Here is a 15,896-nt window from a genome sequence, read left to right on the forward strand (position 1 = left end):
TGCAAATTCATTGTTTTGTGGTATATCCTTCTTCCAGCTTGGAGAGAATCTATAAGCATACTTTAGTCTCTGATTAATTAAGGATAAATAGACTACGTACCGTAAACTCAACACTTCTTAATAAAAAAGTCATCTTAGATTGTTTGCTTTGAGAATTCATAAACATTATAATATATTAATATTCCAGAAGTAACTACACTGTGGTGGAATAAAAAAAATGTTAACTTGTAATATTTTCTTAATTGTAACATGGATGTAAATTTCACAGGACTCTACATAAACTGTTTAAGAAACATAAAAGATGTGGAAAGAGAGGGTAACACCAGAAAGCAACAAAGTTTGAAGAAACCCAAATTCAAAGGTACTCAATTTCATCTGAACCCTGGTCCCTTTCTTCAAACCAAAGAATGATTACACCAAATCCAAGTTTCCCCTATAAATGACTATTCTCATATAATATAAAGTTTACTTCTCTTCTCTCCCTCTCCCTCTCCCTCTCCCTCTCTACCTCTTCTTTTATCCATTTACTTATTAATGTTTCTAAAAAATTTGCAAGACCCTTGATAAAATAAACTTTTGATTCCATCACAAACCCTGTATTAATATCACCATTATGTACCCATATGCCCAAAACTTTCGCAACACTCAACCCTAACAAAATTTTTTTTTATCATTCTTTATTGTTTTCTGTTCTTCTGGGGTTTCTTAGAGAAAGTGATTATGTGTTTAATGTGTTTGTTGGGAGATGTGTCAGAATCATCAAGGAGACGAACAACAACAATAAGGAACCCTATTAAATGTTGTCTTTTGAATTACTCATCAAGAAGAAGAAAACAACAGCACATCAGATGTTTTCTTCATCATCATAGTCCGCACCAAGTTTCATTCAAGTCCATTACCATGTTTTCTTCTAGCTTCCTCAGATTGGTTCTATTACTATGTCTTGTCTCTTCTTCCTTCTCCACCGCTTCTCCCTCAAATTCTACTGCCGCCGATCAAACTCTCAGGCCGCAAGAAGAGCTCCAGAAGCTGAAACTGATTAGACAAGAACTCCAAAAGATCAACAAGCCTGCCGTCAAAACCATTCAGGCAATTTCTATATTCTCCAAATTTGTCAATATGATCAATGCATTTAGAAAGATCTCTTTGTTAACTCTATTTTCAGTCGATTTTTAAAAAACAATTCCTTGCAGATACTCTGTTTTTACTCTGTTTTTTGCTCTGTTTCTTCTCTCTATGTGTTATGTTTATGCAGAGCTCAGATGGAGATACAATAGATTGTGTTTTGTCTCATCAGCAACCTGCTTTCGATCATCCTCTCTTACAGGGACAGAGACCAATGGTAAACTACTTATCCATTTTCTTTGGGTCTTTACACATTTAAAAACCATAAGCATCACAGTAAAGAGTTCAACTTTACGTCAATTAGGATCCACCTGAGCTCCCCAAAGGATACGTCAAAGATGAAGACTCCTACGAAGATTCTCAACTATGGAGTTTATCCGGCGAGTTTTGCCCGGAAGGCACAATTCCGGTAAGAAGAACAACGGAACAAGACATGTTAAGAGCAAGTTCTGTTCGGAGATTTGGTCGGAAAATCAGGCGCGTGAGGAGAGATTCCTCAAGTAACGGACACGAAGTAAGTACCATTTTATTAATGTTATAACAATCAACCAAAAAGTCAGAGCTTTCTTATAAAGAAAAAGATATATAATGATACCAAAGTTCAGCTTTTACGCAATTCTTTGCACGCACTTGTATCCAAACTCCAAAAACAATTCGATTTTCAAAAAATAAAATATAAAAATGAGTACATTTTTGTTAGCATGCGGTGGGATACGTATCCGGGAGACAATACTACGGAGCTAAAGCAAGTATTAACGTATGGTCGCCACGTGTTGCTAGCCAACACGAGTTCAGTCTTTCTCAGATTTGGGTTATCGCTGGTTCGTTCACTCACGATCTTAATACCATCGAAGCCGGTTGGCAAGTATGTCATTAACATTATAATAATGATATTAATGCGATCCGTATTAGTTTTTTTTAATGGACTAATGTAACAATTTGATTACAGATTAGTCCTGAGCTATACGGAGATACTTACCCAAGATTCTTTACCTATTGGACGGTAAATGTTTAATTACTTTTGTTTTACTATGCTAAAGTAAATAAGTTTGATTGAATTAACATTTGCTAACAATGGTAGTGGTGATGATTTTCAGTCCGATGCATATCGATCAACCGGTTGCTACAATTTGTTGTGCTCCGGTTTTGTTCAAACCAACAGGAGAATCGCGATAGGAGCTGCGATTTCTCCTAGATCTTCGTATAGAGGTGGACAATTCGATATAAGCTTATTGATCTGGAAGGTGACTCTCGACACTCCTCCTTATTCATTAATTAAAATTTTACCTTATACTATGGCTTTTAGTTTGTAAGTTGTTAATCACATAGTTAACATACACTTTTGTGAATCATCAGTCATTATCTCGTTTATTTCATTCTATATATGTTTTCTGTAATTCAATAGCGTTACCAATCATATCTAACAGTTAAGAAAAGAATTCAAAGCACATGGCTAATCAATGTTTCCTGCGTCAACACAGCTCATTGTACTTTTATAAGATGTGTCTCCACGAATCTTAAAGTACTTTAAATTAGTATTATTCATAATAATAACAATATGTTAATTATTTATAGGATCCCAAGCACGGTCACTGGTGGCTACAATTCGGGTCGGGTACATTAGTCGGTTACTGGCCAGCGTTTCTATTCACGCATCTAAAGCAACATGGGAGCATGGTCCAGTTCGGAGGCGAGATTGTGAATACCCGACCTGGTGGTTCACACACTTCGACCCAAATGGGCAGTGGCCATTTTGCCGGTGAAGGTTTTGGTAAAGCATCGTATTTCCGGAATCTCCAAGTGGTTGATTGGGACAATACTCTTCTGCCCGCTTCGAATCTAAAGATTCTTGCTGATCATCCCAATTGTTATGATATAAGAGGTGGGACGAATCGTGTGTGGGGTAACTATTTTTATTATGGAGGTCCAGGAAAAAACCCTAGATGTCCATGAAGAATCAGGAAACGTACGTTACTATTATTCTTTACATGTAGTGGCTTAATGATTTTTGAGATTAGAAAGGAATTTACAAGTATCTTTGCGGCTAGGTGTGTTTGCAAATATCATGTGGATGAATTTATCACCACGAGGGCACTTTGTTTTTGTTTTTTCACAGATGGTAAGTATAAAGTTGGGCAGTGTTATATTTTTTGTTTGTCTTATTTTTAGGAAATTGTGATATTTTACGGATTTTGTAATGTGTAAATGTAGACTATTCATAAGACAGAATGTTGTATTGTCATGTCGTATACTCGTAACTTTTTTTTTCTTTTGAAAAAAAATCTACAATGGTGAGATTCGTCATTGGTGGACCAGAAGGCAGTTATGTGGAAACAGTATGAATTAGTTGTAGCAGAGACCGAATCATTAACTGGGGATGGTTATAAATATTGATTCTGACCATTAGATTCAACATTCATGTCACAACTATGAACTGTCTATTTTGAATAAATATTATAATGAAGACTTAATAAGCAAGATGAAAATTAGAGGTGGAGATGTATTTACGTGGTACCATAAACTAAAATGCAGATTTTAATGATCTTCATTAAATGCATCCAGATGCTATTTAAAGCAAACTTTTACTCCCTCCGTTTTTTATTATAATTCGTTTTGAAGCTATGCACATAGATTAAGAAAATCATTAATTTCTTATATTTTCGAAACAAAAACATCATTAATTATTTACCTAACCACAATTTAACCAATAGAAAAATAGAAGATATATTATCATTGGTCAGACAACATTAATTACTAATAAATGTTACATAAAAAACCGAAAACGACATATAATTTGGAACAAAAAAGTTTCTCTAAAACGACTTATATTAAAAAACGGAGGGAGTAACAGTTAGGCTAGGGATCAAGCTCCGGCTCAGACTCACAATCATATCTCCATGCCATTTAAATCAATTTGAAAAATATATATACAAATAAGTTTTCACTCGGTTCATAAAACCTCTGAAACCTAACTAAAGATAGCACACTACTCATAGAGTAAAAGAAGTGTTGAACTCTTTTCTTCAATTTACCAAAAAGAGTGTCAGCAATAGATATACTTTCCCCTTAGCAGCTGTTATTAGAACTAGATTTTTTAACCGCGCTACGCGCGGATAAGATATTATATGTATTTCTCAATTCTAAAAAATAATGTATAATATTGTATTATATTATTTAAAAAATATAAAATATGACTACATAACATAAATATATTTTTTAAATTTTCTTTGTGGAAATCATTATGTTGTTTGATTGTTGTACTTGATTCACATATTTGCATAGATATTTGTGATAGATGAATAACTATATTTTTATTATCAGTAAATAATATATATTTATTATATAATATAAGAAAAATAAAATTATTTACTTTTTAAACAAACTTGTCTCATGTTGGGGACTCGGTTATAGACATATCATATACGAATGAGACATTTTTACAGTTATCAATCTTCTTAACATTGAAAAAAAAAAATCTACATATCAAAACAATATCTCAGACGATCTATTTGTGGAATAATTACTCTGAAGAAATTGAATTTAGGCATCAAAAAGGACTGAAAATGTATGTGCATATATGTTATCTAAGTCTGCTTCACAAAGTACTATTCATAGTTCATATATCATTAATGTCCATCCTATTTTTTTGTCCACCATTTCTTAAACATCTTGAAATAACTGATGCTAATTAATAATAAACTTTTTGCTGGAAAAAAAATCAAATTTGTCTAATTATCGCTTAAATATTTTATTAATATGGTCTAAGAAGCTTTTAAGTGATATCATAGTTTAATTTATTAGTTTTTTTTGTTAATTTTTAGAGGTTTTTGTATTTAAGATTTTTTTCCATATTAAGCTTCTATTTCTTTCACAGAATTGATATATATATATATGTATATATATATATATCATAAAAATTACCATCAAATCAGTTTTACTTATTTATTATTTTGTTTTAACAAAAATACACTTTTTAAATAATTTAATTTAAAATAAAATTATATATTAATTTGCTGTATTTTAACAATTTCATTGATTTAATTAATTTGCTTTGGTGGATAACTGAAAAAGTTTTCATATGAATCGGGGAAAGTAAATTTATGTTGTTATATTATATTTATTTTGTGTATATAGAATCTATATATAATTCTAGTGTAATAAAGAAAGAACATTATTTTTTTGTAACTTCAAAAAGATACATTATTACAATTTAAAATGAATCAAAATTGAAGAAAATGGTAATTAAATATTTGTAAATCTAATTGTTTAGTTGGATTCTCATGAAAAAAAAATCGATTGGTTAAACAAATGTTTCAAAATTTGTTGTGGTATTGTTTTGTCTATAAATTATAAAATTTATTGAATTAATATATTTAATTATTGCATTCTTAAATAATATTTTATTAAGACATTAGAAAAATATGTTTTGAGTTGTTTTGTCAAATTGTACAAAAATCTATGCTTTTCATATTTGTAACTTCAAAAAGATACATTATGATAATTTGAAATTAATCAAAATTGAATAAAATGGTAATTAAATATTTGTAAATCTAATTATTTTTTTATCTTGTTTAGTTGGATTCTCATGAAAAAAAATCGATAGGTTAAACAAATGTTTCAAAATTTGTTGTGTTATTGTTTTGTCTATAAATTACAAAATTTATTGAATTAATATATTTAATTATTGCACCCTTAAATAATATTTTATTAAGACATTAGAGAAGTATGTTATGAGTTGTTTTGTCAAAATTTTACAAAAATCTATGTTTTTTCATATTTGTCACGAAAATTTATATGTTAAACTTACTTTTACAAAATTCTTAACTTTGTCACGAAAACAAAAATCTATGCTTTTTCATACTTGTCAACGTTCTCACACTTTCTAAGAATATATTAGCTTAGTCACTTACTTATTTTTTTTTTACAAAATAAAGTATCGGAGTCTTGAAAGTTGAATTCATATTATTGTAAATGTACATAAGAATTTGTGATTATATACTTAGTGGTTCTTGTATATGTGTCCAAGAAAGTTTCAATGGCTTAGTGGTAACTGTCCTATATATATATCATACTAATCCGGGTTAGATTCTTACCTTCGCATTGTTTTTTTTATTTTTTACGAAAAAAATGAGATGACATGGTAATTTCGGGTTCTCTGATTAGTTGATTTTTCTATCCTATGTGGACACCCTCTCCATGGCTTATATTCCCCTTTTAGTATAGTATAGATTTCTTAACGAATGAAGAAATATGGGCCTTTATTAGGCCTCATAGACGTAGCTGAAAATGGATTGGGCTAGTTAGATATACGGCCTTGACCAATTTGGGGCAACACAAAGTTTACGATATAAGAATCGGTGGAGGGTGGATTCTAGAACTCCATCCCGAGATCCGTCGTGGGTTTGATGTCTTAGACATTGGTCGTTTAATGAATATCGTCAAGACTTATCTTAAATAAAAAGAAGAAGAAAAAAACTCGGGACTAATCCATATGAAAGAACGTGGGAATATGATTTGAATCTGTTTGTGTTTAATTAACGTCGACAAGTAACAAGAACAACGGCGAGTGAAGTGGGAGCACAAAGCATGCAAACCGACTAATCATGTTCTTGTCCTTTCTCTCAACGTTTTAACTAAGTAAGCCCGCCATTTGGCCAACACTCTCAGATAATATATTACTTATAAAATTAGAATATTACGAAACATTTAAGGAGAATTAAAAGGAAGGTAAAACTGCAATTATGAGAGAGTGGACAATTTAAAGTCAAAGCTAATATGGAAGACACATAATCATATCGAACCTTTCCACGTGCTAACACTATCCTTCAAAAAGACATACCTTAAACTCATGATCAAAATTAACTTGGTAAATTTTAGTGTAGTACGCACACTTTTAGAATTCTTTTATCCGCGACATTTTTAAAATCGTAGGCATATCATGGTCTACTCGATAAAACGCATTGATAAGCAAAGGCCGCTATAGTGTTTTTTATATATATATCTAATATCCTATCGGATAATCTGGCTGGTCCAAGAAGAATGTACGTAATGCTATAGAATAGATTCTTGATCCGAATTTAGAATATCTTCCGACTAATGCTAAAAAATGGATCAGTCATTTATTACGATCCACCTTGTTAATCAGTTGAGCCAAAATTTTAATTTACACCAAATAGTGATAATTTAGTTCCCAAAGAAAAATACCCTATAATGTTTCGGCACTATAACATATTTAGAGTATATTAGTTAAAAAAAATTAAAGATGATGTAGTGGTAAATATTGCTATTATCTGACTTGGAGATGCAAAGCATATTTATTTATCTCAACATTTTTGCAATGTTTTAGTAAAAAAAAAACATTTTTTCAATGTAGGGTTAGGAGTTTCTATGAAATAGATATAACCATATATAATCTTCGTGTCAGAATATGATCACAAGAAAAACAGATATACTAATCAATTAGCAGATAAAACTTTATCAGTGAAAACATGGTAACGTGTTGGTTTTGTGTATATATAATATATATATATATATATTTTAGTGCTGATAGATTAATTTTTAATTGTAATATTTAACATTTCCAGTAATATTACTGCAAATGTCAAAAACATAAAATCAAAATTATAAAGGGAAAACTGTTTTTTTAGAGCAAAAAAAAGTAACTATGTCCCTTTAAACTAATCTATATTTTGTGTCATATTTTTCTATAACATCCTTTAATATTTTTGAAAATAAATTTAATAAATAGTTTTACAAACAAAAAAAAATTTGGAAAAATAGTAACTTTTGATAAAATACCTATATGAACTTAGTGATATTTTTTCCAGTTATAAAAAAGTTAAAATTATAAATTTCATATTATGTTCTAAATAAAGTAGAAATGACATTCTACGAAGTAGAAAACGAAATCCACTCTTTTCATTGAATCTACACTGTTTAGAATACGTGATCTACGTAAATAGGAGTATTCTAAAAATATTTAGAATACACATTCCGCGCTTAACCTATCGTTCTAAAATCTTTAGAAATCAAAATCTACAAATTAATATAAATCTAAAACACGTAGAAACTGACTTCTACAGATTTACTATAAATCTAAAACATGTAGAAATCAAAATCTAAACATTACTATAATTCTAAAAAACTGTAGAAACTGATTTCTACATATTAGTTGTATTCTACGGATAAGAAATCAGTTCCTAAAAATATGGAAACAAAATATTTAGGAATATTCATTTTTAAAAAAAATAAAAAAAACGAAAAAGGAACAAAAAACAAAAAAAAAACGAAAAAGGAATAAAAAATTACAATTTTAAGGGCATTACTGTCATTTTGAAAAAAAAATAGTCTAATGGGACATAAAGTAGTATAGATTAGTATAAAGAGACATAGTTACCATTTTTTTAAACTAAAAAAACAATTTTCCGAATTATAAATTAGTGTTGCAATTTTTCTAAGTAATTATATTTCAGAATTTTTAAAATTAAAGTCACAAGACATGTTTTTGTAAAAATACTTTCAAAAGATTAATATTACATATGTATTATATTTCTTGATGTATATTGGCAGCTACTTCTATTTTTTGTTCTACAATTGATTATTGATTAAAAAGTTTTTCCATTAAAACCATCTCCAATGGTTAGAATCCATCATGGGTTCTAATATTTAATTTAATTGTAAATTTTGTAGTTTGTGAAGTTTAGAATCCATTGTAATTTATCACTAGATCTCGACCCGCACAACCGTGCGGGTTTTATTTTATATACTAAATTATTTTAGTTTATAAAACAAAATTTATCAATAAATTAATATAGTTTAGTATTATATATTATCTAACTCTATTATACATGTGTTTATGTGATTTATGATATTATTATTATAAAAATTCAAATTTTGTATTCTTGTAACAGATTTTGTTTTGAAAACATAATTATGTAACAGTACTATTTTACATATTTTTTTATTTCTAAATTTGAAATATATATATAATTTAAATCAAATTGGACCTACTGTTAAAAACTAAATCAAATTGGTAATAGATAAAAAAAATGTATTACTAACAAATTTATGATATATATAATGATATAACACAGTGTGAAAATCTTTGTTCGAGATCTAGATTCCACCTAGATTTTGATCCGTGCAACCGCACATGTGTTTGTTTTCACTTTTTTATAAATAAATTATTGTTTTAGAACATAAGTGGTATATATTTTTAATGTTAATCATATACTTAAATATTTATATAACTATTTCAAATACAATAATTTTATAATTTACATGTTATAATTAATTAATTGTTTAAACCTTATGTATTTGCCACTTCTTATTATATATTTATCTTATTGTATTTGCATTTAGTTATTAAGCAAATTAATATATTCATGAGAAAATATATTTAAAAAATATTTTGTATTTAATTTAGGATAAATTCTGACCCGTATTTCAAAACTGGATTTCTTTTTACCAATATTTTTATGCTTATTCATTTTAGATAATTTATTATTGTATATATAAAAGTGTAAGATATGTTAATTTTTAGACATGTATTATATAGTTTGTTAATTTTAAGCCGTTCTATCATCATATTATATTTTAAATAAATAGTTTATATTTATGAAAATAAAATTTATAAATTTATCAATTGAATATAATTTATCATATTTATTTTAGTATAATAATTATATTTTAACATGATCATGACTATAAAAGTTGATAAAATATGATATAATTTATTTATTTTCATTTCTAAACGATAACTTAAAATACATAAGTTATTGTTTAAATATTTTTACACAGATTTATTAGAATTTTTAAAATATAATATATAAATATATATTATATTTAAAATGAAAATATATTATGATTAAAGTAGTTACAAAGATTTTATATTATTAACTTTATAGAAATACATGTTAATTTTTATACATGTATTATATAGTTTGATAATGTTAACCCATCTTACCAACATATTAGATTTTTTTTTGAACATAAATATTTTATAATTACGAAAATAAAATATATAAATATATAAATTTAATACAATTTTATTATATTTAGTTCAATATAATAATTTTATTTAGCTCAATATAATAATTTTATTTTAATATGATTGATTATGATTATATAATAAATAAAATATTATAGATTTTTTATTTTTCATTTTATATAACTGAATATATTAATGTATAATAATATTTTAAACTAATTTCAAAATTAGTGAAAATATTTAAATATAATTTCGAAAATGAAGATCTTGTAAAAATCTTTTCAAACAGATTTGTTAGACTTTTAAAATAAATATATTTATATTTAAAATGAAAAGATATCAAAAGATATTATGATTAAAATATTTTAAAAATTCTATTTATTATTAGTCTGAATTAAAATGTAGTATGAATTTCTATGAATAGGTCCATTAGGTCCATTTTTTAAAAAATCACACATGAATCAAGGTTGTGACTTCTGTTTTAATATATAAGATGTTCAATGGTAAAACTTTTTTGAAATTTTTAAGAGAGAAATAAACAACAAAAAAAGAAAAAAAGCAAAGGAGAGAGAGACACACAAATTGAACCAATAAGAAAATAACACTTTAAAGGTTTTTGTTAATTCTAAAAACTCTATTTTAAAATCCCGTCATTAGCTTTTTGTTTCTTTTTTATTTATTTTTTGGAGGAGTTTTTACATAACCTCTCCTTTTTTTTTGTAATACAAAAAACCTATATTCTTTGCTCTAAAAAATGAATATCCTTAGTAAAAAAAATGAATGTCTTTATAAGATTTTTCCCATTTAAAATAATAAATCGCATTCCTTCTATAAATACACTCATATCTGCACTACTTTCTAATCATTAAACTCTGTTACAAACCAAACAAAGAATTAAAGATCAGAAGGAGAAAGGATTGAAGAAGAAGAAAACCTTTTAACTTTTTTTTAGTGTTTATTCAACTTAAGAAAAGTGTTACAACGTTATTGTCTTTATATACACAAAACTTGATCTTATCTTCTTGCAAACGTCAGCACACATTTGCACATGGGCTGAGAGCATCAAATCTGTTCGATGTCTTGAAACCATGAGCTGGTATTGCCGTACTCTGACCACACTTTGAGCGTGCTTGAAGACTCTGAGATTTGGTCTTCATTACCGTTATACAGTCATCTGAAATGGGCTTATTCTCCTTCTGATCCGATGGCCCATTAAGATGAACTGAAGACTCTCTTAGAACTGGAGTCTCTGAGTCCTTAGGTCCTTTACACCCCCTCAAACTTAGTGTGAGAGGAACTGACACACCAAGTTTGGACTTGAGCTTGAAGAACGGTTCTTGAGGAAGTGACTTCGTGAAAATATCTGCTAACTGAAGTGATGCAGATATGTGCTTAACTTCCAACTTCTTCAGAGCCACTCTTTCCCGAACATAATGATAGTCCACTTCAAAGTGTTTTGTACGCTTATGAAATCTTGGATTTGCACTGAGACAGACTGCAGATAAGTTGTCACAGAGCATCAGTGGTGTTACTGTCTGTTGTAGTCCCAAAACGCCTAACAAGTTCTGTAGCCAAGCTACCTCAGAAGCCGCCAAAGACATGGTCCTATACTCTGCTTCAGTGGAGGACTTTGAGACAGTTTCATGTCTTTTGGCCGACCAAGATATGATATTTGAACCAAGGAATGTGCAGAAACCACCAGTAGATCTTCGAGTGCTTTGACAGCCAGCCCAATCACTGTCACTATAGCAGATCAGAGTTGAATGTGCAGCCTTGTTGATGTTAATGCCCGTCTCCACTGTGCCTTTAATATATCGCAGAATCCGTTTCAGTAGCTGAAAGTCTGAGACACTCGGCATGTGCATCTTCTGGCATATATAGTTTACTGAAAACTGTAGATCTGGACGAGTCAAAGTGAGATATTGAAGCTTACCAGCCAGACTGCGGAAGTAGCTAGGCTCGGGAAACAGCTCATCTTCTCCTTGCAGCGGATGTAGTTTAATAGGTAGCGGAGTAGGCATAGAGGCACAATCCTGCATTCCCGCAGCCAATAACAGATCCTTAGCATACTTTGATTGGTTTAAGAACAACCCTTCATTAGTGTGGTGAACTTGAATCCCAAGAAAGTAGTGGACTTCCCCCATATCCTTCATGCGAAACACTGTATTGAGGCTCAGTAGTAGCTTACTGATCAATGTATCATTGTTTCCTGTTAACAACATATCGTCGACATACAAGAGAAGGTAGATGACATCTGTCCCATGATGATACACAAAGAGAGAGGGATCTGAGAAGCTACACTGGAACCCAAAATCAAGAAGAAAATTACTGAACTTATCAAACCAGGCGCGAGGGGCTTGTTTTAAACCGTAGATAGCTTTCTTTAGTCTCCATACGTAGTCTGGGCGTGCCTCATCTACAAAACCGGGAGGTTGTTTCAGAAACACTGTCTCTTTCAGATCACCATGTAGAAAAGCGTTTTGAACATCAAGTTGTTTGATGTTCCAACTCTTAGTCACAGCAACATGAAGAATTGTTCTGATGGTTGCAGTCCGAACAACAGGACTGAAAGTCTCTACAAAGTCTACACCTTCTTCTTGCTCATTTCCTTTAGCTACTAGCCGAGATCTTCTCTTGAGTAAACTCCCATCTGCATTCAATTTGACTTTATGAACCCATCTACTTCCAAGAGGATTTTGATCTGCCTCTGGTGGAACTAGTTCATAAGTCTCTGTCTCCTCCATGTTATCCATTTCCACCTTCATAGAAGCATTCCAGTCAGGATGTTTCAACGCTGCTCGAAGAGATTTTGGCTCAGCAGGATCTGATTTATCTGTGAACAAGGCGTATTTGGGGTTAGGCTTGATGATTCCAGACCTTGCTCTAGTCGTCATACCATGAGCTGGTTGTTCTATAGGATCAGGCACTACTGCTTCAGCATGATCCTGATCATCTTCAGAATCACTCTCCGAGTGATCACTTGGTTCATTGTCAATAACAGGAGAGGTAGGTTCTGGAGCTGCTTGAGGAGTGACAGGTTTAAACCGTTGCAAGGGTGGAAAGTCTTCATCCTGATATGTGAAGTTCTCAGCAGCCTGAGTCTGATCATTGTTCTGATGTTGAACAGATGTTAGCCTCCAAGATGATAACAATGGAGATGTAGGGTTGGGAAGGAAGCGTGAGTATACATCAGAGTAAGGAAAGGCAGATTCATCAAATAATACATGCCTACTAATGTAGACTTTGCCTGTGGGTGGGTAAAAACATCTATAGCCTTTATATTTCTCATTGTATCCGAGAAATACACAGGCCAGAGACTTTGGATCTAGCTTGTTCCTCATATATGGTCTCAGGTACGGAAAGCATTTGCAGCCAAAGACCCTTAGAGCTGTGTAGACCGGAGCCTTTCCATGCAGACGTTCATAAGGACTTTCATTATCAGGCAGAACAGAGGAGGGTAAGAGATTGCCAAGAAACGTAGCAGTGAAGAAAGCTTCTACCCATAGGTGTTGTGGTACTTTACTCTGAAACATCATGGTTAGCCCCAGTTCCGTAATGTGCCTATGCTTACGCTCAGCTAACCCATTTTGTTGAGGTGTGTGTGGACAGGAAACAAGTTGCTTGATCCCACAGTCTTCAAGGTGTGACATAAACTGTTTGCTAACAAACTCACCACCCCCATCGCACTGAAACTGTTGTATCTTGTTCTGAAACTGATTCTCAACAAGGGTTTGGAACTTCAGAAAGATGGGGAAAAAGTCGGATTTAAGTTTTAAAGGAAAGAACCATGAGAATCTTGAGAAATTATCAATAAAAATCACATAAAACTTAAATCCTTGTGTGGATCCAACAGGACTAGGACCCCACAAATCACAATGTATCCTCTCAAGAGGTCTACTTGAAATGGTTTCTGAAGCTACAAAAGGAAGTCTGCAACTCTTTCCTAACTGACAAGCATCACATAACAGAGAAGAACTTGTCTTATTCATTACTATCGCCTTATTTCGGACTAGAAGCTGAAGGATGTCTCTATTTGGATGGCCAAGCCTCTGGTGCCAGGTTCCATCACTTGAAGCCTGCTGTCTTGTAGAGTAGTAGACTTGAAACCTTGCATCCTTCAACATATAAAGATCTTTATGTCTTTGACCTTGTGCTATTACCTGTTTTGTCTCCTTGTCCTTAACACACACAGAATCAGAGTCAAAAGTAAACTCGCATGGATAGTCTTTAGTTAACTTGGAGACTGATAAGAGAGACTTAGTAATTGCAGGACACACTAGCACATCATCAAGAGGCAAAGTACCTTGAGGAGTTTGTAAGGCAATAGAACCGACATGAGTGATAGGGAGGAAGTCTCCATTACCAACAATCACTTGATCATTACCTAGATAAGGTTGTGAAGACTGAAGCTGAGAGGTGTTGTTGGTAATGTGCGCTGAAGCAGCCGAATCAGGGTACCATTCACTGCCGCTGAGCTGTTCTTGATCTGAAAGTTTCATTGTGGCAAGAGCGTTGTGAACTGTTTCTGTTGATGACTCGTCCTGATCAAACCGGTTGTAGCATCTGACCGCAGAATGTCCGCAACGTCCACAGATCTGACATGTTGGTCTGGTGGATGAGTTGGAGCCCGTGAACTGTTGATGAAATCCTCTGCCACGAGTCGAGTAAGAGTTAGAGCCTCTTCCTCTGTAACCTCCTCTATTGTAATAGCCACCTCTTCCTCTGTTTGTGTAGCCACGACCAGCATGAAAGGCTAAATGAGGGTTAACATCCGACTGTTGACTGTAAGTTTTGAGCTTGTCATCGAAAGTTACCAACTTGAACACCGCATCATCAAACGACATCTCAGGAAACAGCTCCATGGAATGTTCTATAACCGTACAAATGGATTCATACTCCTTACCAAGCCCAGTAAGAGCTCCATAGATCTTTTCTTGATCAGAAACAGGACATCCTATTGAATCTAGCTGGTCACACACGCTTTTCACCTCACTCAAGTACTCAGACATAGTCTTTTGGGTTTTGGTCATACCTTGAAGCTTTCTCTGTAGATCTAGCTTTCTTGTTGCAGACACACGGTTATACTTCTTTCCAAGACTGAACCAGACTTCTTGAGCTGAGGTCAAGCCATACACAGAGCGGAGAGCTTCTTCGGTGAGCGACCCAAACAGCCATGCCATCACTAGTTGGTCCTTGCGCATCCATTTAGCAAACTCTGGATTTGCTTCCTCAGTAACTGTATCTCCGGTACGGACAGTGGTGGTTGGAGCAGGTCGTTGAGAAGACCCATCAACGAAGCCAAGAAGAGACTGGCTGGACAGGAAAGACTCAAACTGTGTCTTCCACAGGAGATAGTTTGAGGAAGAAAGCTTGAGAGTAACACAGTGAGTGATACTCAAAGATGGAGTAGAAAATGGATCTGGATTTTCCTCCATTGCTCTGATACCATAAAGATCAGAAGGAGAAAGGATTGAAGAAGAAGAAAACCTTTTAACTTTTTTTTAGTGTTTATTCAACTTAAGAAAAGTGTTACAACGTTATTGTCTTTATATACACAAAACTTGATCTTATCTTCTTGCAAACGTCAGCACACATTTGCACATGGGCTGAGAGCATCAAATCTGTTCGATGTCTTGAAACCATGAGCTGGTATTGCCGTACTCTGACCACACTTTGAGCGTGCTTGAAGACTCTGAGATTTGGTCTTCATTACCGTTATACAGTCATCTGAAATGGGCTTATTCTCCTTCTGATCCGATGGCCCATTAAGATGAACTGAAGA

At 32.1% G+C, this 15,896-nt stretch overlaps 1 protein-coding gene across 1 annotated transcript; it reads left to right on the plus strand.

Moving 5' to 3' along the window:
* Positions 1 to 392: 392 nt before the first annotated feature.
* LOC106406085 lies at positions 393 to 3,367 on the plus strand. Its single transcript, XM_013846674.3, has 7 exons — positions 393 to 1,089; positions 1,256 to 1,342; positions 1,430 to 1,639; positions 1,826 to 1,990; positions 2,075 to 2,128; positions 2,223 to 2,369; positions 2,701 to 3,367. The coding sequence occupies exons 1-7, from the start codon at positions 721 to 723 to the stop codon at positions 3,076 to 3,078; spliced, it is 1,410 nt and encodes a 469-aa protein (XP_013702128.2). The 5' UTR covers positions 393 to 720; the 3' UTR covers positions 3,079 to 3,367.
* The last annotated feature ends 12,529 nt before the right edge of the window (positions 3,368 to 15,896 follow it).

Source organism: Brassica napus, chromosome A7, assembly GCF_020379485.1.
Source record: "Brassica napus cultivar Da-Ae chromosome A7, Da-Ae, whole genome shotgun sequence".
NCBI lineage: Eukaryota > Viridiplantae > Streptophyta > Magnoliopsida > Brassicales > Brassicaceae > Brassica > Brassica napus.